The following is a 27,725-nucleotide window of genomic DNA, read 5'->3' as shown; positions in this document are numbered from 1 at the left end:
CAAATTTTTCTATTTATTTTAAAAAGTATTCGTTTTACCTATGATATAATTATATATATACATATATTTATTATAATTTTATTTGATTTCATAATTTATTATTATTTATTATTCGATAACTATTAAAAATAATTTTGTTTAATTTTTTGCTTTTCATCATATAAATTGAATGGTATTTGATAAGAATAATTAAAAAGGTTTACCTATTAACATTTTACTTTTTTTCAAAATAAAATTTTGAATAAATGATGAAAACCAAACTAATCTTTGTTGAATTTATTATTTAATAATATCGTTGTTTGGATTGAAAAAATTTTAACTCAAATGATTGAGTTAAGGGTTAAAAAATTCTGATGAACTTTTTCCATTAAAAATATGAGATAATCATTCAAAATTATTAAAGATAATTATTGGAATTCATATTTAACATAGTTTTTTACTTGTAGTTATTTATGATTGTGATCCTAGAATTTATAGTAGTGCATTATATAAACTTTCTAATCCTAAAGGTGCTGTTTGGTGTATTTAGAAAACATTCTCTTTAATAATACTGTTTTCCTCTTACTTCGTGGACGTAGCTAATACAACACTATGTGTGATTCTTTTTATCTTTTTTTTTTATTCTTTAATTGTCGGCTACGTAACAATAGTTTTTCTAAAATAAAGGATACCTAAACTTTGGATTAAAAATGAGAAAGCTGAGATATCTATAGAGAAAGCAATAAATGGACTATTTATTTACCTCATTACTTTGGCCAAGGAAGCAAGGTAATTCTTGTGGTAATTGACACGATTTGTATCCTTTAAAGTGTCGTCAAGTGCGTTACCATCTCTATGTGGTGGAGAACAACCTGAAAAGCAAAAAAGCAAAAATAATAAAAAAAAAAAAAAAAAAAAGCACTTTTCAATATCTTAAAAGTAGCTATGTTAATTAAAATGAAATTTCAAATTCTTCATAGTATTTAATTATAAATTTAAAAAGTATTTAAAAAATGGCTGTCCTTGAGAACACATTGAAAACAAGTATTTTTCACATACAAGTCATGACCATTTAATTTGTTGTGACACGCTAATATAATTATGAATACAATCATATTTTTGTGTTAGCTTACCATTTTCTGTGATAAAGATGGGTTTGTCAGGATGCATAGTTAATGATTTCCTCCAAGCCTCTTGGAACAATAAAGCGCATTGATACTACTTCACCTACCATTAAAAAAAAAAAGTAACCTTAGAATATACATACGTTAAATAATAAGAAAATATAAGCTCTCAATTATTCTACGATTACCATAGAGAACAATTGAGATAAAAGATCTAAGCATGGAAGAAAACTAAAATCTATAAAGATATTAAAGTTACTTGGAACCATAGATAAGCTAATCCGATTTGATTGATTAGACCTTCACTGTCAAATGGGAAATAGAGGCTAAAGAGAGTGTTTTGGAGACCATATTTTAATAATATTGACCATAGGATTCTCTTAATCCTCACGATCAATGAATTGTTTTCTGCTTAGCATGTCACACCTCTATATGAGAAGTTATGAGCCAATCATCAAATTCACTTGATATGCTCATTAAATAAACTCAAAATTGATTGTCCTTTTATTTGTTACCCACATACTATGAATAATATTATGAAAATAATTCCGACACATATATACTCATAGGTTAATATAGAAGAGCTAACTTATTTCTTGAATTAATTTTTATTATTTGAAAATTTTAATTATCACTTAATTATCATATATGATATAAAAAAGATTAGAAGGTTATTTTTTTGTTTTTCAAATAATTCACAATTTTCCAATAATTTGTTTATGCAAAATTTTCAAAAACTATTTCCTCTCTTATTTAAACTATTTTGAACGTCCTTGGCCTCTATTGTTCTTTAAAGAGTCTTGTGCAATAATAAGTTAATGCTATCACCCTTTAGGACATGAAGTATTAGTTGTATATATGTATGTTTAATCAATAATATAATATTTTTCAAAAAGTCATATCAACAATATAATTGAAAACGACCTTTCAAATTTCTTTATTAATTTTTAACTCTGATTTTAACATGACAAGTTATATGATTAAATTAGTTAAGGCATAAGATCTTCAATAATTTTTAAACAAAAATAAAAGATAGGGATAGAGGAGAAAGAACATACAGATTCTTTCATAGAAATCTCATTTTGATATGGTGAGGCTTCAAGAAGTCCTTGTATAGGATGATATGATGCTTCGGAGGAGCAAGTGGAATGGAGACAATTTTTTGTATACAAAATGAAGTAGTGGTTGATGCCAATGTAATCCAAACTTCCTCTTATAAGATTTTTCTCAACGTTTGAGAATCTTGAAAGTTGGTCTCCTAAAATTTCTCTCATTTCCTTAGGATAATCTCCTTATACAAGAGGATCATATACCCTATTCATGTTTAGAAGAAAAATTAATTTTTTTTATTTATTAAAAGAAAATCAGACATTTTATTGAATAAACGAAAAGAGGCTAGTGTCATACCTACCCATGCAAGATGATTAAACTTGTATTTTTCAACATTTGCTTTATTTCTGTAAAACAAAGAAGTGATAAGAAATAGCTTTTGAGTGAATTAACCAATGGAAAATCACAAAGTGTTCTTTTTATAAGACTTTGAGATCGCATCACAAAATACCCTCCTTGCCTCGACTTCATATGGGACGATTTTATAATTCTCAACACCAAGTTTGATAGGTAAAGTGGTATGACTTCAAAGTTTGAGGAAGAAGATTACTTGCAAGTTAACAAGATTGCATATCGATGTGATGTAGGCCACGAACACATCAATACTTAAGTTAGGAAGTCTAAAAATTCATTTCAGTATGGAATCCTAGTATAGAGACAACTTACCTTCTCTATTTCTTTCCTTCCTTATTTATAGGTTTGGGCGAGCAAATCCTTCTCTCCTTAGGATTCTCTTCTAGATCTTTAGATGTTAACTTTTTTTCTCGAGCCAACATTTTACGAAAAAGGTTTAACTGAGTGGGCTTAGTCTTGGTCGAGGTTGAGGCAAGTAGGTCGAACTGGGTTTGGGCTAAGTTAACCCTATTCTCTAGGCCCATGTGAGCTTATATCATACATGGGATGCATGATAGGTCGAGGCTGACCAGACCAATTTCATCCTCTAGGCATGATACCTTACCCATTTATCGTTATTTTTCAAGCATGGTAGCTTCTTCTTCTTCATTATGTCGATATTGCCTTTTAGCCCAAAAATTATCCATAACATTATCCCCCACTCCCAAGTTGGGATTTGTGATTTAGCTATGCATAGGTTTTGCTCCTAAGAAATCAATTTGGGAGTATAATCTCCTCTTTTATCGCCACGCTACCTCATCGTGAGACTTATCTCAAACTTTAGGGGTATTAAGCCTATTGAGCCAAATTCTTTTGAGGTCCAATCAATTTTCCAATGTGCTTCTTCACTTCGTAATCAAGTTATGCACCAAATCATGTCAGACTCATTCCATGGATAGACTCAGGCAACATAACATTGCTCTTTTGATTCAACGTACCTAGAATACTATCTAATCAAATCTATTAAGGCTTAAGCAACTTCTTAGTATCCTTCCCTGCCCTATAAGAGGAGTTATGGTTACTACACCCATCATTTTTCCTAGGTGCGTCATCACTTTGGGTTACACCCCGGTGTCATGTAGCTTGTTTTTGCAAGAGTTGCTTTGTTTAAAAGTGGTGATCATGTAGCTTCACTTCCTCTCGTTGAAAAAAATATCTCTCTCCCTTCATTTTCTATAACCTTTGCATATTGTGCTTCTTTACTTAGCACAAATTTCTATTTGGGGTTGACCCGCCACATGTCATTCCATGGATGGTCAGTTTCAAGTCGAGGTTGATATGACGTCTTTTGAAATCCTAATTGACTTGTTAAAGAAAGAAAATTTAATTCTCCATCATCTCATGTAGTGTGAGAGTGGTAGTTTAATGATAGTCTTGGCCTTGGAACCTAGACCAAGCAGTACTTTGTCTTTTCATACTATATTCCTATTTCTAACTGCAACAATATTGTTCATCCATCACTTGATTTGATCATTTAGGGGTGGTTGGCTTCGATTCAAGGTTGAGTATTGTGTTCAATTTTGTATCAGTGATTTCACATGCTGACGGCCTTAACCCTTTGTCCTTTGATGAAGTTTGAAAGGAGAGAAGTTTATGCCAGCGCTCGAACTCGAGCCCAAGGCTGAGTAGTGATGCACTAGAAATGTTGTATGCTTGCTACAACACTCAAATCCATGCGCTTGTTTAAACAACCTGGTGGAAGACTTGATCTCGATTTTCAGAATTTTGAATTTCAAATTTAAATTTTGATAACCATTTTCCTCTCTTTTTCCTATCTTATTTTAGAGGGTTAGCCTCAATATTCTTTTAAGCAGGGTTGGCCTCATCTTTCCTTTGAGTAGAATCAACTTTGGTGTTGATCTTCTAGGCTCGGGCTTGAACGTTTCATCCACAGTGAGTGTACCTAGAAGCCTCTCAGTTCTTACTCTACTTCGTGGGCCATCACCTTTTGTTATCTACCTGACCCACCTCTAACTAGTCTGCTAAGGATTATTCTAACCTCCCTGAGTGTTTGGCAACATTCTTCCTTGGTTTATCGTCTTTGTTCAAACTTAACCCTCCTATTTGCAGCCTTAGCCTTGGCCATTTTTCTCTAGTTTCTTTGACGAACTCCCTCAAGAATCCATTAAAAATTAAGGTTTCAATCTTGTCTTTTAACTTAATGCCATAAGAATATGCTCTACTCGAAGAATAGTTGGTGTGCCTTTTTTGAACCTTGATGTGTTACTGAACCGTGGTTGGTCCTGGTTCTTCATTTTGCGTCTCTTTATTTCGTGTTGCAATATCTCGGTCGGCTTCTTCCTATCCAAGGCTGAGATGATCTCCTTCTTGTCTCGTCTATCCTCTCTTTCAAATAGCTCTTAGTACTCATATACTTTTGCGCCCTGGTAATCAACTCTACATATGATTTGGTTTTCCTTTTTCCTAGTGATCTAAAAAAATTCTTATCTTTAAGCCTATTAACTATGACAAACAAAGGCAGTAGAATCAATATATTCTTCTACTTGCAAGCCTTGTGGGGATCTGATTCACCCATTCCCTTTTCCAAGGCTTTGATCATCTTCTCCTGTCAATCCTCATGTTGCTAATGCAAATGAGTCATTTTTTCTCGTATGCCCTGTGGGTGATGATCTTGATCGAGGTCATCTCCACATCAGTTGATTTTTTCCATACTTCTACTCATCCTTAGTAAATTTGGCAACAAACTTGGTGTAGAATATTTTTTTTCCTTCCCCACAAATGGGTTATTGATAGACAGAAGAATCATGGTATGCACTTCCATGTACTAGCTAAAGTGTTACGTATGTCTGGTGGAGACCATATTCACGCTAGTACCATAGTAGGTAAACTTGAAGGGGAAAGAGAAATCACTTTAGGCTTTGTTGATTTACTACGTGATGATTTTATTGAAAAAGACCGAAGCCGCGGTATTTATTTCACTCAAGATTGGGTTTGTTTACCAGGTGTTCTATCAGTGGCTTCCGGTAGTATTCACGTTTGACATATGCCTGCTCTAACTGAGATTTTTGGAGATGATTATGTACTACAATTCGACGGAGGAACTTTGAGGCACCCTTGGAGTAATGCACCTGGTGCCGTAGCTAACTGAGTAGCTCTAGAAGCATGTGTACAAGCTCGTAATGAGGGACGTGATCTTGCTCGTGAGGGTAATGAAATTATCTGTGAAGCTAGTAAATGGAGTTCTGAACTAGCTGCTACTTGTGAAGTATGGAAGGACGAAAGATTTTTATTCATCCACTTGATATTTTGAAAATGGGTTGGTTGAACTATATTTTAATAGAATATTAGAATTTTTTTCTAAAAAACTAAAAAAATGAGGATTTCATTAACTATTTATGTCAAAATTTTGAAAGGTAAAATGGTTTGACCTTGAAGTGGCAACAATGGTAAATTAATATGTTTTAGGGAAGAAGATCACTTGCAAGCTAACAAGAACTACACATTAGTGTGGTGTAGGCGAGAGCACCCTCCGATGCTTAAGTTAGAAAGTTTGAAGATCTGTTTCAATATGGAATTCTTAGTAGAGGGACAACTTACCTCATTTACTTTCTTTCTTCCTTATTTATAGGTTTGGGTGACCGAATCCTTCTCTCTTTAGAAATCTCTCATGTATCTCCAAATGTTATCTTTCCTTCTAAGGTAAAATCCAATGAAAAAGGTTTGACTTGGTGGGTTCGGCCTTGGTCGAAGCCAAAGTTGAGTGGGTTGAACTTGCTTGTGCCAAATTAGCCCTATTCTCTAAGACCATGTGAGCTGATATCAGGCATTGGCTGCATGATACAATGGGCTTCACCTCGGCCTTAGCCATGGCCGACAAGGAAATTTTGGCTTTGGCCAAATTTGTCCTTTTCCTTAAGCTCATTTCTTCCTCTAAACATGGTAGCTTGCTCATTTATCGTCATTATTTTCCTATCTCGATAGCTTTTTCTTCATCATGTCACTTTTGCTTTTCAGCCCAAATATCACCCAGAAACTATGAATTTCCAACCATTATTACATCATCATTCTTGACAAAATAGATAAGTAAAATCGAAAAAATTAGTTATCTATAAATAAGAGCATGTGTCTCAAACAATGCCCCAACTAACCAATAAATCCTATATGGCTTTATGGTGGGTGAAATTTATCTATCTACTAATGACATGTCCACCTATATGCAATTATGTAATTAAACAATAATTTAACGATGGAATTAATTTTTTTGTTAACAAATTTTAACAATTTCCTACAACCTACTTCTATTTAAATTACCTCTTTTTTTAAAATTAAAAAAAAATGTTTTTTTAACCTTTTTGAACAGTGAAATTATCATTTTACCCTTATATTACCAAAACATTAAATATCATAAATTTGATCGTAGCTCTTTTGATACAATTTTATTTTTGCTAAATAACCACACATGTTCATAGAAACACAAAAAAAAAACATATGAAAATGTCATTTAGTTAAAATGGAGTTGCATCGACAAAAATATGATAAAAACACAACGAGAGCTACGTGATCGTACATCAAAAGTGTTATGACGGTTAAAATTACAATGTTAGCCATGAATTATGATATTACCCACTTTGATAATTTGTCGGACAAAGATTAGGAAAAAAATAATAATAAGCAAATGTATTCGGATAAGGAAGGAAAAACAAACCATGCAAAGTTGAAAAGCATGCCTCTGGCAGCAGCATGTTTGTCAAATTCGTTATCTGTTAGTGGTTCATACATGTTTCCACCTGCTGCTATTCCTATGGATCCACCTTCTTTTTCCTACAAATAATTAACATTTAAAAAAAATAAAATTGAAACTCGAGTTTAATAATTGTTAATAGATGAGATTTTTTTTAAGGTTATTAATGGGTCTTTATGATTTTTTTGTTTGTTCTTTAGATTTTGGTAGGTTAAAAAAAGACAGGGAGATTTTTACTAGGGATGATTAATTACCTGTTATATTTAATCTTTCTTAAGTACAACAAAAATGTGAGATATCGAGATTTAGATCTCTAAACTTGCATGTCAATTATTATTGAACTATATTTATGTTGATATTTTTTATTTTTAAAACATTAGGTTTGTCGAGGTTAGAAGTGTAAATCATGAAGTCTATGAACAAAAATGCAAAACTTAAATCTTAAGGGTAAAATTGAAATATTTTGAAACTTACATAACACATTCTGAGAATTCAAACTCATAACTTAAAGACTAAAAGTATAACTTGTTTAAACCTAAAGACTTAATGGAAACTAAACCTTAACCTAAACACCAGAAAGGTATTGTTTTTTCAAAAATATTTTTATATTTCGTATGTGTATATATGTGTATGTGAGAAAAATTTTAAATAGAATTAATTTTTTTAAATGAATACAGGTGTAAATAAAAAATAAAATAGTATATATATATATACGCATGCGCGCGTATTAAAAAGTTCTAAAAATAAATAATATATAAATAAACATATTCGAAAATGATATTAAAGAAATGTGTTATGTTTCACATGGATAAAATTGAAAATTATAATAACATATAAATTAGAATTAAAAGAGTAATCTTAAAAAGTGAAATCAAAAGAAATAATTAAATTATAATAATATATAAATTAGAATTAAAAGAAAATTTTTTAAAAAGAAATTAAAAGAAATAGTGTGTTACATTAGAATCAAACACCAGACACTAAGGTGAGTATAGTTCCATTGATATGTAAGTGTATTAGTTTAAATCCTCTCACTCTATGTTGTACTTAAAAAAATCACTAGACCATCAGGGGCACCATAAACTCTATCTATCCTATTGAACACTCGGCCAAGTAACAATCTAGTTTATATACTTTAGTTAGTAAGATTTAGTCTTTGTACTTTCAAATTTATAACAATTTAGTTCTTGAACTTAAATAAATAATGATTTAGTCCCTATTGTGAAAATTTCATAAAAAATAATTGTCAACTTTTATTACGTAATAGCTTAATCTTTATAGTTTATAAATAAATATAAATTTCGATCACTTTATTAATCTATACGTGTAAGAAATTTCAGGAAATCGTATTAATATTTTCCACAATAAGGACTAAATCGTCACAAATGGTAAAGTATAAGACTAAACCGTTATTTATTAAAATTAAAGAACTAAATTGTTACGAAATTGAAATTATTATGATGTTAGTAACTAAAGTTTATGAACTAAATTTGTTATATTCATGAAAATTCACGGACCAAAAATATTTTTAACCCTAAGTTTGGTTATTCTCAGAAAATATTATTTCTTTTACTTGATAGAGGAATTGTATTTTAATTAGGTTGTTTTTAATACTAAATAAATCCTTAGCAATAAAGGAATTAATATCAAATAAAAACAATAAGAACAATTTTCAAAGATAGAAAAAAAAAGGTCAAATTATTTACCGAAATTAAATTTTGCTATTTGGTAAATAATTTTCCTTATTTTTCTATTTTTGAAAATCTCCCCGATTAAAATCTATATTGACATATCATTTTAGTAATACATTTTAATTAGTTAAAAACTAAAAAAAAAAAAAAAAATAGACAAGTATCTTATTCATTATTATATATTTTAATTCATACCCTACTCCCCAACTAATTTTTTCTTTTTAATTCAAATTTTAGACCATCAACAAGATCGGGTCCATTTTGATTGATTTTTGTTTCGATTCTAACTCATTTCAATTTCGATTAAGGTAAACATAGTTTAATAGGGGAAAAATATATAATAAACTTACTTGGAAATGAGTGCGGTAAAGATAAGCGGCCTTGGCATGGACAAGTAACATGTTGTGCACATCAATGAGAGGCTCAATATCAGAGTTGCCAGTTAAACATTTTCCAAAGGTGGTGAGCAGCGGCTTGGTGGGAAAATTCCATAGAAGTAGGACGTTTTTGCCATTTCATTTATCTCATTTATTGTTATCCAATACTTCACTCTGTCTCCAAATTTTTCGAAACAAATCTTTGCAAGATACAAAAAATCTTCCCTAGAATAAACCATTTGTATTGGAATTTTTGTATTGATAACCCAAATCTCATATTCGTAAAAACGTTTACCTCAAAATTTGAAAATAATGAAGTGTATGGCCCTCAACCATTGTCAAAATTACCGTAAGAGCGTATTAATTATCTTTACTACCCCTCACGCACTATTCATGAGGGCTTAGAACGACTCGACAATATTATCGTCCTTACTTATCTTAAGACTTTTAACTTGTTTCTTAGAGTGAAGTCTATCTACACATACAACTGACACAAATTATTTCAAGATGCTTTGTCCTCTCTAAAAAATTTTCAAGATGTTACCCAACATAGAATACATAGAATTGCTTCAAGTTAAACACACTTAACATTGAAATTCTTATGATTGAACTACTGAAAAAGAAGGTGCATCTTATTGGTATAGGTAGTAGCTATCAATTCTTTTAAACTTTTTCTAACCATATTTTCACATCTTTAGTATCCTCTTATTCATATATGATCTTTGTTCATTCATGCATTCTTAATAAACTTGAAGGTTACAATGGATGACTTTGACCTTAATCTTAATTTTACCTGACTAAAATCATGAGGGATAGTATAAATAACTACCATACTATTAAGGTGTTCTAACAATGACAAAGGATCATCCTTCATTATTTTCAAAACTTGGGGCAAACGACATTAATAATTATGTTACGTCCACAAACAAGAAAGAGAAAAAAGAAAGAATAGATAAAGAAAGAGAGTGATTACTGCATTTCAGAGCTCATCTAACTTCCGTATCTTTCTTCAAGTTCAATTGGAAGGTCAAAATGGTGAATTGTCACGAACGGCTCTATATCTGTTTCATTTATTCACTTGTTCAAAATACTTTTTAAAAAATTATTTTAATTTCATGAAATTTTTAAAGAGTTCATTGATTTATAGATTTAGAAAATTTAATGTATACTATATTTAAGCATATGTTTTTCAATTAGCTAAATATACCAAAATCCACAATTTTCTTAAGGTAATTCTTAGTATCATTATTAATCATTTAAAATTCTAAATTTTAACTTTAATAGATTAGTAATTAGATCTACTTAGAAGAAGATTGTCAAAATATTTAAAAAATATATATAAAACATTGAAAATATTTTAACAAAATATATAAAACATTGATCTATTATTTAATTATTGCTTTATATGAATTTTTTTTTCTTTTTTTTTTTTTTACTTTTACTTTTACTTTTTTAGAATAACTTACCTGAAAGTCTTCATGTAATTGTGAAAAATTGAGAATTTCAAAATAAAAAATTATTCTCATTTGTTAAACATATATACTAAGGTACTATGAGTAACATTTGATTTTCCCTTTTGCTATTTTTAGTTAAGGATTAGAGAAATATATGAGGTAATTTCACATTTTAAATTATTAAATAAAAAATTTACTTTATTTTTTTAGCATCCACATTAAAAAGAAGATTTTTTTTTTTAAAAAAATCAAATTTATCTTTTTATCTCTAATCTTTAATTAAGATTAAATAAATTGATTTCAGTCCTAATTTTTTTCTCGTTAATTTATTCAAATACCAAATTGAATTAAAAATTGAATTTAAATTTTCTCTACTTGGTATTAGGGGATTATCAAATAAAAAATAAATAAAAGAGTTTGAGGGACCAAATTTTTAACTAAGGCAGAAATTAAGCGATTAATCAAATAATGTAAGTAAAAATAATTTTATTTTTTTATTAATTTAGAGAGGATTGTCATGAAATTAAAAAAAATAATGACATTTTAGTTTAAATTAAAGATTGAAATTAAGAAAAATTAATCAAATCATCTCAATCAAAATAATTAAATAAAAATTTTATAAAAGAATTGAAAAATAATTTGCTTTAAATTAAAGTTAAAATTAATATTATAATCAAATCATCCGAAACAAAATAGCAAATATTGGGATTAGATGCGTCTTGGGATACATTTAACTTGGGACACATTTAAGTAGTTAAGTAGTGATGAAAGGAGATCTAGAATAGAGATATGTGCATCTTGGGATACATTTAAGTAGTTAAGTATTACTCGAGTTTTAATTAAAGGGTTTAAAATCATTAGTTTTTTAAAATATACTTTAATCTAAAAACTATAGAAAGAAAGAAAAAACAAAACAAATCTGACCAGCCAACATAGAAAGCTATGTCTTTGTCCATTGTTTTTGTGTATAATTATGTTGAAAAAATTGTCGGAAATAGTATGTTTAAATTTTTACCTTACAAAATTAATATTTTTTTAAAAATTCATAAAAATCATTTTTCTTGGTCCATCTCATATGAGATCGACCATGAGATTTTAGTTAAATAATCAACTTTTTCCGACTTATCGGTTGTTTGGACTTTCTCGGTACATCTTGCCAAATTATACACCGAGATTATGTGCATCTCGATGCTATTGACAAAACAACATCGAGATTTTATATATTTGAGTTTTGTCGGTGAAATCCCGGACATAATTAACACCGAAATTCATATATTTGAGCTTTCTCGAGTAGGATTAACACCGAAACTCTATATATATTCCAAATCTTACCCAATTTTTGGAAAAATCTGATCTTTCCCAAAATTTAAAAATGTTGAGTCAATTTGAAAAATCTAATTTGACAGTGGAAAACACATTTGGAATTTTGGAAATTTATAAATTGTAAAAATATAAATTATGCTAAAGGTTTGAAAAATTACATAATAGTTTGATATAATATTTAGTAAACAAAACTGAGTTTGGAGAAAATTTGAAAATCTCATAAGATTTGGGAAGATCACAAAAAAAAAAAAAGTAAATTTCAAGGTGTAATCAGACGAGATTTACCGAGAATGCCCAAAACAATCAATAAGTTGAAATTTTTTTTGATTTTTTTACTAATTTTTGTTGGTCAATTCATCCGAGATGAACCAAGAAAAACTATTTTTATAAGTTTTCAAAAAGCATATTAGTTTTATAAAGTGAAACTTGTTATTTTTCATAATTTTCCATAATTGATAGTCCTACTGCATGAATATTCATAAATGACATTATTATTATTATTATTATAATAATAATTACATTATTTAATTTCTCGGGAAGGAGGTCAAAAATAGAAAAGGAAGATGAAAGAGAGAAGAAAAAGGAGAAAAAAGAAAGACGAATTTTTTTTTCCTTTTTAAAAAAACATAAATTACAGTTATGGTTGCCATCAGCGAGCATCGACCGTTCGCATTGATATGAGGAGGAAGATGAAAGAGAAAAAGAAGGCTCGAAAAAGTTTTTTTTTTTCGTATTCGAGAAAATTATAGAAGTATTTTTTTATTTTTAAAAATTAAGATTTTAAAAAAATAAATAATAGGTGCTATGTCAAGTTATCCGTTTACGTTAGTATTTTGTTAAGAATTAATGAAAAATCTAACAGATGGATTGAAGGTGCTACTAAAAGCAAATCTCAAGGTAAAATTTGTCGTGAGTTTAAAATTTCATAAACCAAATATAACTTAATCAAAACTTCAGGATCAAAAGTTTATTTGTTATAATTGTTCTACTATTTTGTAGTGCGATGGGATTGAAGAAGAATAAGCTTGCTTGAAAATGGGTGCTGTAAAGGCTAAATAGCCTTCGCATGAGTGCAAGCCATTAGTTGTGCACCACAACGAAAGGCTCGATATCAGAGTTACTCATTAAACACTTTTGTCCAAATGGTGGTGAGCAATGGGCTGAGGATAACTTCCCTTCATATAACCCACAATTGTCATCAACTTCAACTCATTTATTGTTATCCAATACTTCACTCTATTTTCAAATTCTTCAAAGCAAATCTTCTCAAAATACACAAAATTCTTCAAAACCAATTCACGTTAAGTCGATAATTGAAAGCCTAGTGATTAAGACAAATATATGAGGGAAATTGTAATGAAAGAAATGATGGTATACAACCACTTTTTGATATCTTTTTAAAAATACAACCATCTCATTTTTAAATAGCAAGTGAAGCTATTTGAGAATATTATAATTATATATTTTAAGAAAAATATCAATTTGTAGTCCTAAACTTTAGTTAGTGTATCCATTTTTTTTTAGTACAACAAATGGAAAAAAAATTAAGATAGGGAATCATAATTAAGAGCAGAGTCTGTTATGGAGGATGATCTTCAAGCCACACAGCTGAATGTCGAAATCTGTGTACATGGAAAGCTAAATTGTGAGTAACAGAAGTATAACGATTTATTCAACAAACCCGAGGATAGATCCATTAAGATGAAAATCTCAAAGAACATCATTGAAGATCTAAACCTCATTCGTGTATCTAGCATCCCAATCAAGAGGCTCTAAAGAACTTTGGAATCAATATCAACCGAAAGCAGGAAAATGGCAGCCTCAAGATCTCTGAAAGTGCCATGAAACTTGCCAATAGCTCAAACAAGCTCCACAAGACTCATTAAAGCAAAGTACTTCACCATTCAATTCAAGACGATGCATCGAAATTCACTTTAAAGGAGCCAATCAAAAGAGATGACCGTTGGCAGTCCTCCACACTAATCAAAGGGGCTCGAGACACCTGATTGGTAATCGATCAATCTGTCGATCAAAAGTTTCAACCAAAGACACTGCTCACCATATGGGATCAAACAAAGGAGAGATGTGGTCCTCAAAGACCAGTTGGTTGCGTCTATGCTAGATTGCAGAAGCAATGAGTGAAAAATTGCACCATGTCTAGAGGGCTCAAGCTTTCGTAAACTCTGCGAAAGAGAAAAACAACATAAGTGTAGTGAGTATTAGCAAGAAGATGACTAGGATACCAAAGGATCCTTACTATTCTTGCACTCCCAAAGAGCATGGATACTTGATTCAGAAGCATGGTGATATAAAGGACAAACCCCATTAGTGATAACTGAACGGTGAGCCAAAGCTTTATACGTCGAAAGAGAATGGAGACAAGCACGCCACATGAAAATCCAAATTGGATCCACAAAGATTTCCATAAATTTTTCATGACCAAATTGGATGAGGACGAAGCACCCATGGTTGAAGCCAGAACCAACTTGTACCCACTTTTGCCAAAAAAAATCTATTCGGGTGCAGCAAAGAGCAAAGGGGAATAATCTTAATAATGTCTGCATCATCTGAGCAAAAGAACTCATCATTCAGATCCTAATTCCAATAGTCATCACAAATAAGACTATCCACCGAAGACATCCAAAGGTGGCGAAGTAAGGAGAGAAGCTCGAATGTGGATTCTCTAGGAATCCACTTGTCATAATAGATGTCAATAGACCAACCATCCTCGATCCTCCAACAACCTTCACTAACAGCCTAACTCACAACCCCAAAAGATGTTGCACCATGTATAGGACGGACAATTCCTCGAGCTTGCGAGGAGGAAAAAAAGGAATTTGGAACATACTTAGCCTTTTAACATATGAGCCATGAGCCCTTTCTTTCTATCCATAATGCACTAGGCTAAGAAGCATAGACACAGATACGGATACGATATAATATGAGAATACATTAATTTCTAAAAAACTAAGATAACATATATGTTGAAGATACGTATGTATATATATATATATATTATCTAATTAATTGCTATAATACTTATTTTAAGCATAGACACAGATACGGATACGATATAATATGAGAATACATTAATTTCTAAAAAACTAAGATAACATATATGTTGAAGATACGTATGTATATATATATATATATTATCTAATTAATTGCTATAATACTTATTTTAAGTTAGATTAAAAAAGAGAATGAAAATTTGAAAAAAAATCCAATAACGTCGAGTGATTGTTGAGCGACTAGAATAGACGGTAGGAAAGAAGTAGAAGATGAAGATTGAAGAATAAAACTGAGGATGAATGGGATGTGAATCATGATTTCTAATAGTGAGAGAGAATGGAAGAAGAAAATTTAATTACATTTCTGGTTTTTTTTTAAAAATATTTTTATGTTTTTATCATTTTTAATTTATTTTGTTTTGGATTGCTCAATTTAAGTGGACTTTTATGTTTTGAAGTGATTTTAAAACGGTTAAAATCACTTTTGTCATTTCAAAATCATCGTGAAATATGTTTAATCCTTCAAAACTAATTTTGATGATATGAAAATTTCATTTAGAAGCGTAAATTTGAAAACCAAATTAATTTTGAGTAATAAATTTGAAAACCAAATTAATTTTGAGTAATTAAAAGTGTGTTTTCAAGTGAGTTTAAAAATGAAAAAAAGTGATTTTTTATGATTTCCTAAACATACACTAAAATAAAATGGGGGTGTAGATTGGGCTTTTTAAGTGGTTGGGCTTAAATTTAAAAAAAAAAATTTGACTCACGTATCATCTTCATGTATCTAGAAGGAGATATGCGTATCTGAAAATTAAAAATAAAAATAAAAATAAAAAAACCAAATACTTCAAATCATGTATCACGTATCTACCACGTATTTGGACGTATCTGTATTGTATATCGATTCTTTGCACAGTTAGAAGTATCTGTGCTTCCTAGGCACTAGGTGTATTTGCCAATTCATTATTTTGGCCTTATGTTATACCTATTCACAAGAATTGGTCTATCTTTTTCCTCTTTTTTGAATTATTCTTGAATCCATATTTATTCCCCTATATGAGATGGATGTTGAAATGGCAACAGTATGTTTGCATTATTTTGGGGTATTTTATTTTTGCTCCTGAAAGTATTTAATAGATTTTGAAGAGCTACTCTTCAAACCAAGTGGATAAATTTTAAAGGCTTATTTAAGTCAAATTCTTTTTCATTTAAAATTTTGAAATATCGATGCCAAAAATGGTTCCAATTGTTATTCTAAATATCAATCGTTTGATTCTCCATTCTCATTGAACTAAAAAAGAATATTAAAATTTCTATACACACTAAATTTGAAAACATAATAAAAAATTTAAATTTGCAACATCAATTATTTAATAGATAGATAACATATGACTTATTTGGATTGACTTGGAAAAAATATTTTTCAGGAAGTCATTTTCATTTAAACACTTGATAAAACTTGCTTCAAATAAAAATACTTATATGTTTGGCAATTCTTTCTCAAAAGTGTTTGAATATATAACTTACAAGTTTGTTTGGTTGGTTATATACTAAAAGTATTATTATTAATGTCATATACTATAAAGGACGACTCGTAATTATAAAATATTATGAACTAATAATTTAAATTGATGGTCATCAAAGTTAGTAGTTTAAGGTGGTGGTACGTTGGAGGTGGTGGGTGGTTGTTGAAAGCGGTTGCCGGATTTAGTCGTCGGCAAAGGTGGCCATGGGAGTTAGCCAATGTTAGCCACGACAACATGGTGGAAGTGAGGTAGATGACTTTTGAGAGCATTTTGGTAATTTAAAAAATTATACAAATAACTAAACTAGGGAGAGAGAACCATTTTTTTAAATGTTGTTTTCAAGTGCTTAACTAAACTAACTTATTTTATAAACTCATTTTTTTTTTTCAAAAGCTACTTTCAGTGGTTTCAAAATACTTAAACTTTTATCATTTTTTTTTTCCAGAACTAAACACTTTAAATATTAAACCAAACAAACTCTTAAACTTTTAATTTGAAGACTTAAGATGTTAATAGTACGTGCATGTTGAATCAAAATTACATAAGTTTGGTTGAATTGACTACCATATATTAAATAACAAAACAATAAAAAGAATGCAAAATAATTATTTTTGGAGACTAAAGGCCTGTTAGAATCACATAGAAGAAATTGTTTTTCAAAAATCCATTTTCATTTAAACCTTTTTTTTTTTAATAAAAACTCCTTAAAAAAACACCAACTTTTTCTCAAAAGTATTTTTCTATACAAATTTGTTTAGTTTGTTACATATTAATGTTGGGTTGTATGTCCTAAAACTCGGAGTTTATAATATTAAACATATTCTATTATCAATAAAGATGTTATTGACATTTATTCGATTAAAATGTTGTTGAATATGTAAATTCTACTTATTATGACTAAATCCAATAAACTAATATCCATGGCTATTACGAACTTTATGTGGAGACATAAGGATGGATCAAGTTCGAGTAAATAACTAAAACGGTCTATAATATATGAATAATGTTGGGTATCTTATTCTTGTAACACTATCGGATGCGGTCCGCTTTGTAGATAGTACAAATGATGTGATCTTAATTCGTTCATGTGGAGACATGAGAAATTGAGGCGTCCTATGCAATGAGTTTGCATAAGATCGGACTAAGAAATAAGTCACTCTTACTTTATAACGTTATTTATTTGTTAAGACTGACTATTTCGAATATATGACTTAGGTAACTCGACCTTAATCCTGAGCTAACTATGAACTCCTATTTATTCAGGATTATCCTTAGAGTTATATAGGTGAGGGTTAGCTCAACAATACTGGCTCAATAAGCCTCCCATTTCAGGATAAAATTGGGTAGATAGCTAGGGACATAGGGTGCAAGACAGAATTTATACCTACCCAATTAAGGGATAGGAGAAAGGTTGTTCTCTTAAATACTGAATCTAGGTCTTGAACAAGAGGCCCCACTCTCTCATTAGCCCAAGAGAGATTCGATTTAGTGATTGGATCACAAGCCAATTGTTCATTAAATGATCAGTGGAACTTAAGAAGCAAGATATAATTTCAGGGGTAAAACAGCTTTTGACCCAGCCATTATTATGAACAACATGTGAATGGTCGACTTACTAATTATGGTTAAATCAAGTAGACAAAAATATATCTACAATGAGAATAGTGCAATTATCAAACTATAGTGGTGTGCCTCGGTAGTTAACGAATATTAACGAATATTGTTTAATTCGATCTAAAGAGTTTAGCCCATTAATCTCAAATCGTTGGAGCTCGTGATCTATAGGTCCATAAGGTCTCTCTACTAGCTTGTAAGGATTAGTGAATTAAGTGATTTTGAAATGTTCAAAATCAAAATTACGTTTTCAATTTGAAGTATTCAAATTGAATTTAGGGTTTAAATTTGAAATATTCAAATTCAAATTAGGATTTGCATAATTATATTCGATATAATTAAACGTTTAATTTATTGAAATTAAACGAAATTGGAGAGTTTAAAATATTTAAATGATGAATAGGATTCATGTTTAAATTTAGGTGTTTGATTAATTTAATATTTGATATTAAATTATTATTTAATTAATTAAAATCAAATTAATATTATCAAGTATTCAAATCAATTTTAGAAATTGAATTTTGAAATTGATTTAATTTTGAATTAAATCAAATTGAAAAGATAAATTTGGTTTAGTGGAGAAATCCACATTAAGTAGCTTTGTGACATCTTCTCTTTCAAACACTTATTCCACTTTCTTAATCCAAATTGAAGTGGCATTCAGCTTTTTAGATAAAAGCATGCATGTATGAGATATATAAAACACTTCAATTTTTCGAATTGAAAGAAGAGGAAGAAGCTGAATTTTCCAAAGGAAAAAATATTGATGCAGAAAAGTGTTTTCTGCTGAAACCTCTTTATCCCCTTCACAATTCACCTCAAATCAGAGTTCTACCATTCAAATTCAAATTCAACACTACTATAGATTTAAAGCTGAAATTTGTAGAGAACCGCTCGAATTTGAAAGATTCTCCAAAGATAATAGTTTTGAAACCCTTTTATTTGATAAAACAATGAATACATGTTTTTAGAATTCAAATTAAGTGTAATTAGAGTGTTTATTGATTTTGATTGCTTCGTTGCACGTTTCTACATTCCATCAATTAAAAATCACTTTACTAATGTCAAATAACTATAAAAGATGACTACAAAATCTAAACTAATAATTTCAAATAATAGTCGTCAAAGTTACAATTAAGATTTTATATCGTGTTGGATATGCAAACATTAATTGTTCTCTTACATTAATTATTTACTTTTGAATTCTATATACAAAATTGGTAAATAAAACACATTTAATTTTTAATATATTTAATATTTGTAACCACGAAACAAAATCTACGATCCAGACGAGTCAATACTGTAATACAACTTTCAATACAAGAGAAGAGGTTTATTATTTTAGGGTTTTACAATGGAAGAAACTGAAAACTCAAAGCTATGGCTTTATAGGAGAGTTGAGTAAACAACTAGTTCAAATGAGCTTAAGGTCATATCAGCCACTTATAGGTTGAGGTGAACACAAAATAACATGTTGAAATACAATATAACAGAATAGTGATTACTTGGGGGGAAAAAGGCTTCTGATTTGAAGTGAAAATGGATTTAGTAAGGTGTAAACTGTAGGCAGTCTCAAGCTGAGAAATTGAGGCTTATGAATGAAGCTCAACCTCCCTCTCCCTCTTCTCTATCAATTTTACGAAGTTGCGAACGATCGACATTCCCTCGTTCGTTATAATACTTTCGGGGTGAAACTGAACTCCCTGCAGAATTATTCAAACAACCAAATTTCAGAGATCCACCAATCACCGTATATTAGTTCATTTCTTGTTTGTGCTCAACAACCAAAATATAGATTCTATGTACTCGTATTTTGTCATCGTGTTTGTCGATAATGTTAATATCTCTTGTTTCGACCATTTCTGTACTTGTTTTCTTAGAAGTTAAGGGCATTAGTTCTACAATCTGTAGAAAAGATTTATATCCTTCTGTTTGAGTAAGGTTGTTTTCTTTTCTTGTTTTTTAATTTTTTAACAAAGGAAACCAAAACATTTGGTAATTATTTGTCAGTGTTCTAGAAAAATAAGGTTAAATTGTAAATTTTGTCCCTATGGTTTGGAGAAAGTCAGAATTTAGTCATTATGGTTTATAATTACAATTTAGTCCCTATTTACGAAGACTTTATCAAATATAAAGACTATTTATGAGGTTTTATCAAACTACAAGGAATAAATTCTACTTTTTAAAACCATAATGACTAAATTCTAATTAACAAGGACAAAATTTGCAATTTAACCTTTTAAAACCATAATGACTAAATTCTAACTAACAATCCCAAAATTTGCAATTTAACCCAAAAAAGAAAATAGGAATGTGTTTGTTGACCACTTCTCATTTCTGTACTTTCTTTTTACTTCTTTTTTGGAGCTTAACGATACTTTTTACACTTAAAAGGTAGCTTGAAGCTTCAATGAATAAGCAGGCTTTAATTGTTGATGAACAGGGGGAAGCAAATCTTACCTGTAAATGTCTGTATTTCTTGTGGCGAGCGGCCATTATCAATCCATCTTCGGTCCATGCTGTAACTTCCAGTTCATCAGAGGGAAAAGTTTCCTTGTCAATGACCAGGCTATGATATCGACCAGCAGTGAAAGGACTGATATATTTGCAAACAAAACACCATCAGTAAGGCTGACATCCTTCGATAACAAAACGTGATATGTTCAAAACCGATAAATGTGAAAAAACAAAATACAAAACCAATGTTAAGAACGTACTTTGATAACCCAGATAAAAGCCCTTCTTCACCCTTCTCATCATAGTAAACAGGAGAACTTTTTCCATGAACAACACCATAAGGGGAACGCACAATTTTCCCTGAGATGTCGTGAGGTCCATAATGTTAGGGCCATATCACGAAACAGAAAATAATGTCACCTCTTATTTCACACACTCAAAATTAATCAGGTTGGCTCATGCAAAAAAAATAGGGGGAACTAAAATTATTGGAAAAACACCTTTTTAGTCCTCGATTTTTTAAGAATAGGAGTGTTTAATCCCTGAATTTTCAAAGTGTACTTTTTTAGTCCCCAAGTTTTAGAATGGGTGAATTTGGTCTCTAATTTGTCATAATGTACTTTTTTAGCATCAAGTTTTAAGGATAGGCTTAAAAAGTCCTTGAAGTAATTTTTTAAAATTATTTTAAATAATTCTATGACAGAAACAAAAAAAAGACATTTTGAAAACTTAGGAATCCAATACAGATATTCTTAAAAATTCTAGGACTAAAAATGTACACCGTAAAAACTCAGATACTAAACCTACATTCTTTACTCAAGATTAAAAGGTAATTTTCCAAAATTATCAAAAGTAAACATGGTAACGACAGAGTCAGATGGAAAAAGTTTGCAAACTAGGATTAACCTCCAAAAGCCTCTCCAATGCACTGCAAACCCATGCATACGCCAAATAGAGGAACGGTAGGTCCAAGTTCCAAAACAGTTTGCAACGAGATCCCGGAATCCTGAGGTGCACCTGCAGAAGAGAACATTATAGAAGCAATGACAGTCTCAGACTATATTATTGACAATTTTCAGAAATTATATTATTGACAATTTTCAATGTGCATCCGACAGATAACTAGAGCAAATCCTAACCTGGCCCAGGGGATATTAGAATTCCTCGTGGGTTTTTCCTATAAGAATAACACGAAGTTCAAAACATTATAAATCATACAATACAAATCAGTACACTCGATGTCTTTGAAAAAGTCCCCCAAATTGAATGATGTAAAATGCATGCATAGGACAGTTATACCTTCGTAACTCATCCACAGTCAAATCATCATTTCGATAGACCTCAAAATGACATCCCAGCTCTCCCACATACTGCAAATTAGGGTCAAAGTATACAATATATTAAACTATAGTTTTTTTATCTCTACAGAATTACTCATTTGATACACCATTTTTTATAAGAGACATAAACTTTCGTTATTGAAGGACCTGCAAAAGCGGATGATAAATAAATCAACCAAAAAAGTCAAAAGGGATTATAGAAAGATCCTTCCAATAAGCAATTAAAAAAAAAGAAAGTACACTTTTGGTCCCTAAAAATGTTGTCTCGTGAACTTTGAGAAGTAGGCCTAAATGGTCAATGGTGTTAGCTTTCAAACTACATCAACGAAAAGCTAACATTTTTTTTTATTAATTATATAATATAACTATGTTTTATGTGACATTAGAAACTTCATTTTATACTTTTTATTGGTTACTTGGCAATTTAATTGTTCTTTTTATTACTCCCTCTCTCCTGATATTCTCCCTTTGCTCCTCCTTCCCCTCTGCTTCTACCCTTTTTCCTCTCTAGACTCTGACTTCCCCACTCGTTCTTTTATCTCTCTCTTTTTTCCCAAATCACCTTTGTGTTGCTCTTGAATGGCTGACCTAGACTCAAAGTTGTTTGATGGATTGAAGCATATAACAATGATGACACCAACTCAAGTTGAACAAATGGAAAAGCTAGCCCAAAGACACTGGCTAATTTGGCAATGTAGAAAAGATGATTGCAAACTTCTGAAGCTTTACCACAAAGAAGGCAAATGGAAGGAGGAGCACTATTGCTGGATATTTTTATTTCCCTTGAATAAGGTCCGTATTAAAGATTCCAAAAACAAAACTATAAAAAAATCTAGCCTTTTTGGAACTTGGCAATCCCAAATAGTGTTTATAAACATGACAATCAAGGGTGGATATCCTGTGTGTGGTAGGACAAATAGGAGTCACAGTTGTAACCAACCGAGTTACAAAGCTTCAAATTGTCCTGATTCTCCTCATTTTTCCCCTCGTCAAATGCCAAAACGACAAAAGATCTCATGGAAGAAACAAACTGAATTCAACATGGCTTGATGGCATCTTTCATTCAAGCCAACACCATCTCTTAAAAAATTCCCAATGCTTTCATCCACAGTCTGGGAGATGGACTTGTGACTCAGAAAATCAAGGGAAAAAAAAAAGGCTGGGATGTTAGAAATAACTAATTGAAGCCAATCAAGACTCTACAGAGGTAGTTTTGCACTTTTTTTTTTTTGCCCTTCTATTCTTTCATTTCTTTTCCCTCAATGAAAGTTGTTTCCATTAAAAAGAATGTATTTGTGCGCTTCTGTCTGTGGTGATTCTCCATTCAACCCTTTTGGGACCGAACTACAAAAGGAGATAGCCTCTCAGTTGCACCCAAAAAGCGTTGCAAGGTAGGCCATAGGGACGATTGTCAATGTTAAAATTCCAAAAAACTTTTAATGGAAGTCCACCATCTTGGGGCAGAGGAAATCGGGAAAAAGTAGATTAGAAAGCTAGAGAAAACTAATTGAACAAGACTTAATCTAACTCCTTTGAAGATGTAATTGCACTCAAAAATCTTTTTGAAACCGAAAACCAAAAGGAGATAACCTATGAGTTACCCCTTAAAGGCAATCCAAGGAAGACTGTAAGGAGTGTAGCAATTTTACAGTTCCACATTTCTGCTGTCAATATATTTGAGTCACTTAGATTAACACAATAGTAATACATTTGGAGACTTATTTTGATACTTGAAGAAGCTTCAAAGACTTCGGTATAGATGAAGATTTTTCTTAACTAACCAGATTCAAAGGTAAAGAATAAGGTGTCATCTGCGATTGCAGATGGGATGTTTGGAGATTATTGTTGTCATCCATAAAAACCTTCAACTAGACAATCAGCCAATGCTTTCTCCAGACTACGACCAAGACAAACGGCAGCAACAACAAGAGAGAGAGGGAGAGGGGTCTACTTGGTGGATGAAGAATCCCTTTTTCACCACTGATTCTACCTTTCAATTTGTTATTAATAGAGTTTTTAGAGTGTGGAGAGGGACCCTAATGAGATTTGGTCCCTTATGCTTTCTTTGTGGGTTTCGAAGTCAAAGGCTTTTTGTAACTATTCTATAGAAGTTATTTTGAATAGTTGGAGTCCCTTTTTTAGAGGATTCTCCTCCTCTTCTTTTGTTTCTTTTTTTTTTTACTGGGTTGGTTTTTGTTTGTCCTTGTATTCTTTCATTTTTTTCTCAATGAAAGTAGTTTTTCTCATCGAAAGAAAAAGGGAGGGAGAGGAACATGGGTTCAACATATTCATGGACGACCAGTTATTGACTATTGTGCACACACAACTTGCAAAGCAAAAATTAGAATAAGTATTAGCCACACTTAGTACTTTCAAAAATTAAAAAAAAAAAAAAAAAAATTAATTAAGTAAAGCTCTAACCTGACAAAGATTGTAGGTGAAGCTATCATAGTTGTCAATGAAAATTATTGGATTCTGGGTCTTGTTCAAACTTGAAGTCCTTGAAGTTGACTCATTGACTGAAATTGAGGCATTCAAGACAAATCTTTTTGGATTCTTGGCTGCTAAGCGAATATCTGCAAGAAAAGAAGTAAAGCAATAAAAACATATACATTACAGTCAGACTCAGAGATAACAACACGAGAGAACAATGAAAAAAATAATACCTGAGGGTGCAGATAGGCCAGTTCTACAGGTGACCTTTGATGTTTTAGAGAACAGCAAACGTTTGGGCAGACAAAAAGATGCAGAAGATGGTGTAATAGTAACCGCAACCATGTCGGACAAGAAAATGATGGTTTCTAACAGAACTGCATAGGCAGACAACATTAAGAAAAATTATTCAATGTGGTTATCCTTAAATGATATACCCTAATGACCATTACATTCAGGTTTGATACAAAGTTTTTAAATTCTCGCTCAAAAATTGTATCCAAAATAAGGGAAGCTAAAACACAAATGGAACATTTCCATTCCTTTTTCTCATTGGGACCTAAATCTCTCCTAGAAACTCATCTTCCAACTTCAAGACTCCACTTCCAATAGTTAAAAATTTCAAAATTATCATAAATGAGCAGAAACAGCTACAATCCTCCTAAAAAATTCCTTGAACAACACATAACATACATGAAACATCCACATATAGACTTCAAATTATATCTTCATTTGTTCTCTTCATGCCGATCAAATTCATAATTTAGCCAAAAGCATCCGTGTGTAGAATCCAATAAAACATCAAAACTGGGGAGGAACCACTAAAATTCCTTCACCAACATCACAATGTCATAAACTCTCAATTAAGAACATGGGCGAGGACTCTATTCAAGACCATAAATTACATTGGTCATATGACATACATGGCCCAAATTTTCTGCATAAACAAACACCGATAGCTGCTCCAGAAAAACGCCATTTACTTCACATACGCATTTTTTTTTCCTCAAAGTTGTCTAATAGCTCACCAAAAATTAACCATAAGCAATAAAGCAATGCAGAGTGTCGCGAGCTTGACAATGGGAATGAACATGTCAAAGTAATCAACCCCAAATTTTTTATTGAAATGTTTGGCGACAAAACACGTTTTGTTCTCAACATCTCCATATGGTTTCAATCTGAGTCGAACTACTCATTTACTACTAACAGGGTTGCAGCCAGAGGGTGATGGAACATGGACCAATATTTTTTTCCATTGGAGAGCCCCGTAATTTTTTTTAGAACTCAAGGACAGATGTACAACCTATAGAACAGATCCTGTTCAAGTAAGGTAGTGAGAGCCCCGTAATTTTGTTTCCATAGCCATCTCACACTCAAGACAAGACAAGGCCTCAAACAAAGCCAACCATTTTCAGTCAAGCCACATCAATGACTTAGGAACATTTCGGCTCTTCCCCAAGTATCTCAATACTTGCTTCCATAGACTCATCACATTGAACTTTAACCATTTTCACTAATCAGACTCACAATCTCACAAGAATGCACAATCCTATAGCATGCTGTCCAGACCATGCATTGATCTCAATAGCCACATGGAAATTCTCTCAACATAAACACCATTCCCAACGTCACATCCTTAATCATCACAAAAAAAAAAAAAAAAAAAAAAACGTCACTGGACATGCTATAATCACATAATCAATTTATAATGGCATTCAATTCAATCATGTTTATCAAGCAAGTCACACAAGACATACAAATATATAACAAACAGTAAACAGATTCAACAAGTGAGGACTACTCACGAAGCGCTCCGAATGTTCAAAACAAATGATTCCTAGACAAGAAGGGAAATTTCCAGATATTAAGCTCGAATAGGCTCAATCTCACAGATTTGATCTCTATGAACTATGGATAATAAAATCTGAGATCGCTCAGAGTGTGGGTTGCAAATCTGCGTGCCGCCTCTGCCCGAAGAAGTTCGTGCGTCTGATCGCTGGCTGGAGGTTCGCGTGGTCACGACCTGCCGCCGCCTATTCTACGGCTGTCCGTGGTCGCCGGCGGTGAAAACGCTGCCACGGCTGGGGTGTTTGGCGGATGAACACAGGTGACAGAGAAGCGTAGGAAAAAAATGGAGCGTTCGCCGGCTGTGAAGAAGTCGTTTTTCTTTCCTTTTTATTATTTTTTTAAAATTCTTTTTAGATCAGATGAAACTTTAAATTCATTTTTCTTTTCAGAAAAATAAATACTTGATGAAAAATTCAAAAATTCAAATTTTTAATTACTATCAACTTAACTCAATTAAATCTAAATTACTCATTTCACAATTCAAATTCCAACAAAAATAAATAAAAAAAAAAATCAATTTGAAGAGGAATTATCGAAATTCATCCACCAAAATGACAATTGACGATATTTTAAATTCGCAATTAAGTATTTGATTTAATATTTACATCAACATAAAATAAAAACTTCACAAAAATTAATTTGAATTCGAAGCTCAACCGGTTAAAACACATACGTTCCAATAAAAATAGATTTTTACGAATTAAATTAAAAATTAAAAAATACCTGGATTAAGTTTCTTCCCAATACAAAGCTTCTGCAGCACTGATTGATTGGTGAATGAAGGAGAAAGCTAAATAGAATTTCAATTAATGTGGAGATTTAATTACCAAAAAAAAAAAAAAAAAACCCGCCTCATAAATCAATAATTACCTTTTCTACCCACTTTTAATTAAGGGAGAATATTGCACCTTCTTTATGTGCATTTACAATTATACCCTCATATTTGAAATTATAATAATATTAAGCTTTCATTTCATAACTATTTATTGTTTTAAAAATTGTTTGTTTTTAAATTCATTTCTTATGGTTTTCATTTTAAACATTTTAATTCTTAATTAGATTCTAAAAGTAAAATAAGTTTTTTAAAAATTACTATTCTGTTAGTTTTCTTGAAAACACTTCTAAAAGTAAAAAAAAATTAGATAAAAATAATATTCATAAACTTCATTTTCAGAAATAAAATAAAAAATTCTCAAACTAATCCAAAATACTTATTAAGACATTCACAAGGTTAAATTATAAGTTTAGTTCATGAACTGTGAACTTTAAAGTTTGTATGTAAAAGGTATTTGAACTTTAAAAAGTATCTAATATGTCTTTAAATTTTTTTAGTGAGCTTT

At 31.0% G+C, this 27,725-nt stretch overlaps 1 protein-coding gene and 1 pseudogene across 3 annotated transcripts; both read right to left on the bottom strand.

Moving 5' to 3' along the window:
* Nucleotides 1–738: 738 nt before the first annotated feature.
* Nucleotides 739–14,738, bottom strand: LOC120080984 (beta-glucosidase 46-like; annotated as a pseudogene).
* Nucleotides 14,739–19,528: 4,790 nt separating this feature from the next.
* Nucleotides 19,529–27,249, bottom strand: LOC120082093 (anthranilate synthase beta subunit 2, chloroplastic-like). 3 transcript variants are annotated; one of them, XM_039037317.2, is made up of 9 exons: nucleotides 27,109–27,249; nucleotides 24,771–24,914; nucleotides 24,526–24,680; nucleotides 22,064–22,134; nucleotides 21,904–21,941; nucleotides 21,671–21,781; nucleotides 21,025–21,124; nucleotides 20,768–20,903; nucleotides 19,529–20,010 (listed from the first exon to the last, which is right to left on the bottom strand). In XM_039037317.2, exons 2-9 carry the CDS (start codon nucleotides 24,880–24,882, stop codon nucleotides 19,900–19,902), a joined length of 834 nt encoding a protein of 277 aa, XP_038893245.1. In that variant the 5' UTR covers nucleotides 24,883–24,914; nucleotides 27,109–27,249; the 3' UTR covers nucleotides 19,529–19,899. The 3 variants fall into 3 exon arrangements, with proteins under 3 accessions (XP_038893245.1, XP_038893244.1, XP_090171587.1); XM_039037316.2 differs by lacking the exon at nucleotides 27,109–27,249 and adding an exon at nucleotides 26,343–26,926; XM_090315461.1 differs by lacking the exon at nucleotides 27,109–27,249 and adding an exon at nucleotides 26,428–26,688.
* Between the last annotated feature and the right edge of the window lie 476 nt (nucleotides 27,250–27,725).

Source organism: Benincasa hispida, chromosome 7 (genome assembly GCF_027475165.1).
Source record: "Benincasa hispida cultivar pf3 chromosome 7, pf3_genome.v1.1, whole genome shotgun sequence".
NCBI classification, from domain to species: Eukaryota; Viridiplantae; Streptophyta; class Magnoliopsida; order Cucurbitales; family Cucurbitaceae; genus Benincasa; species Benincasa hispida.
The sequence above is the reverse complement of the archived record's forward strand: the minus strand, read 5'-3'. Positions and strand labels throughout refer to the sequence as shown.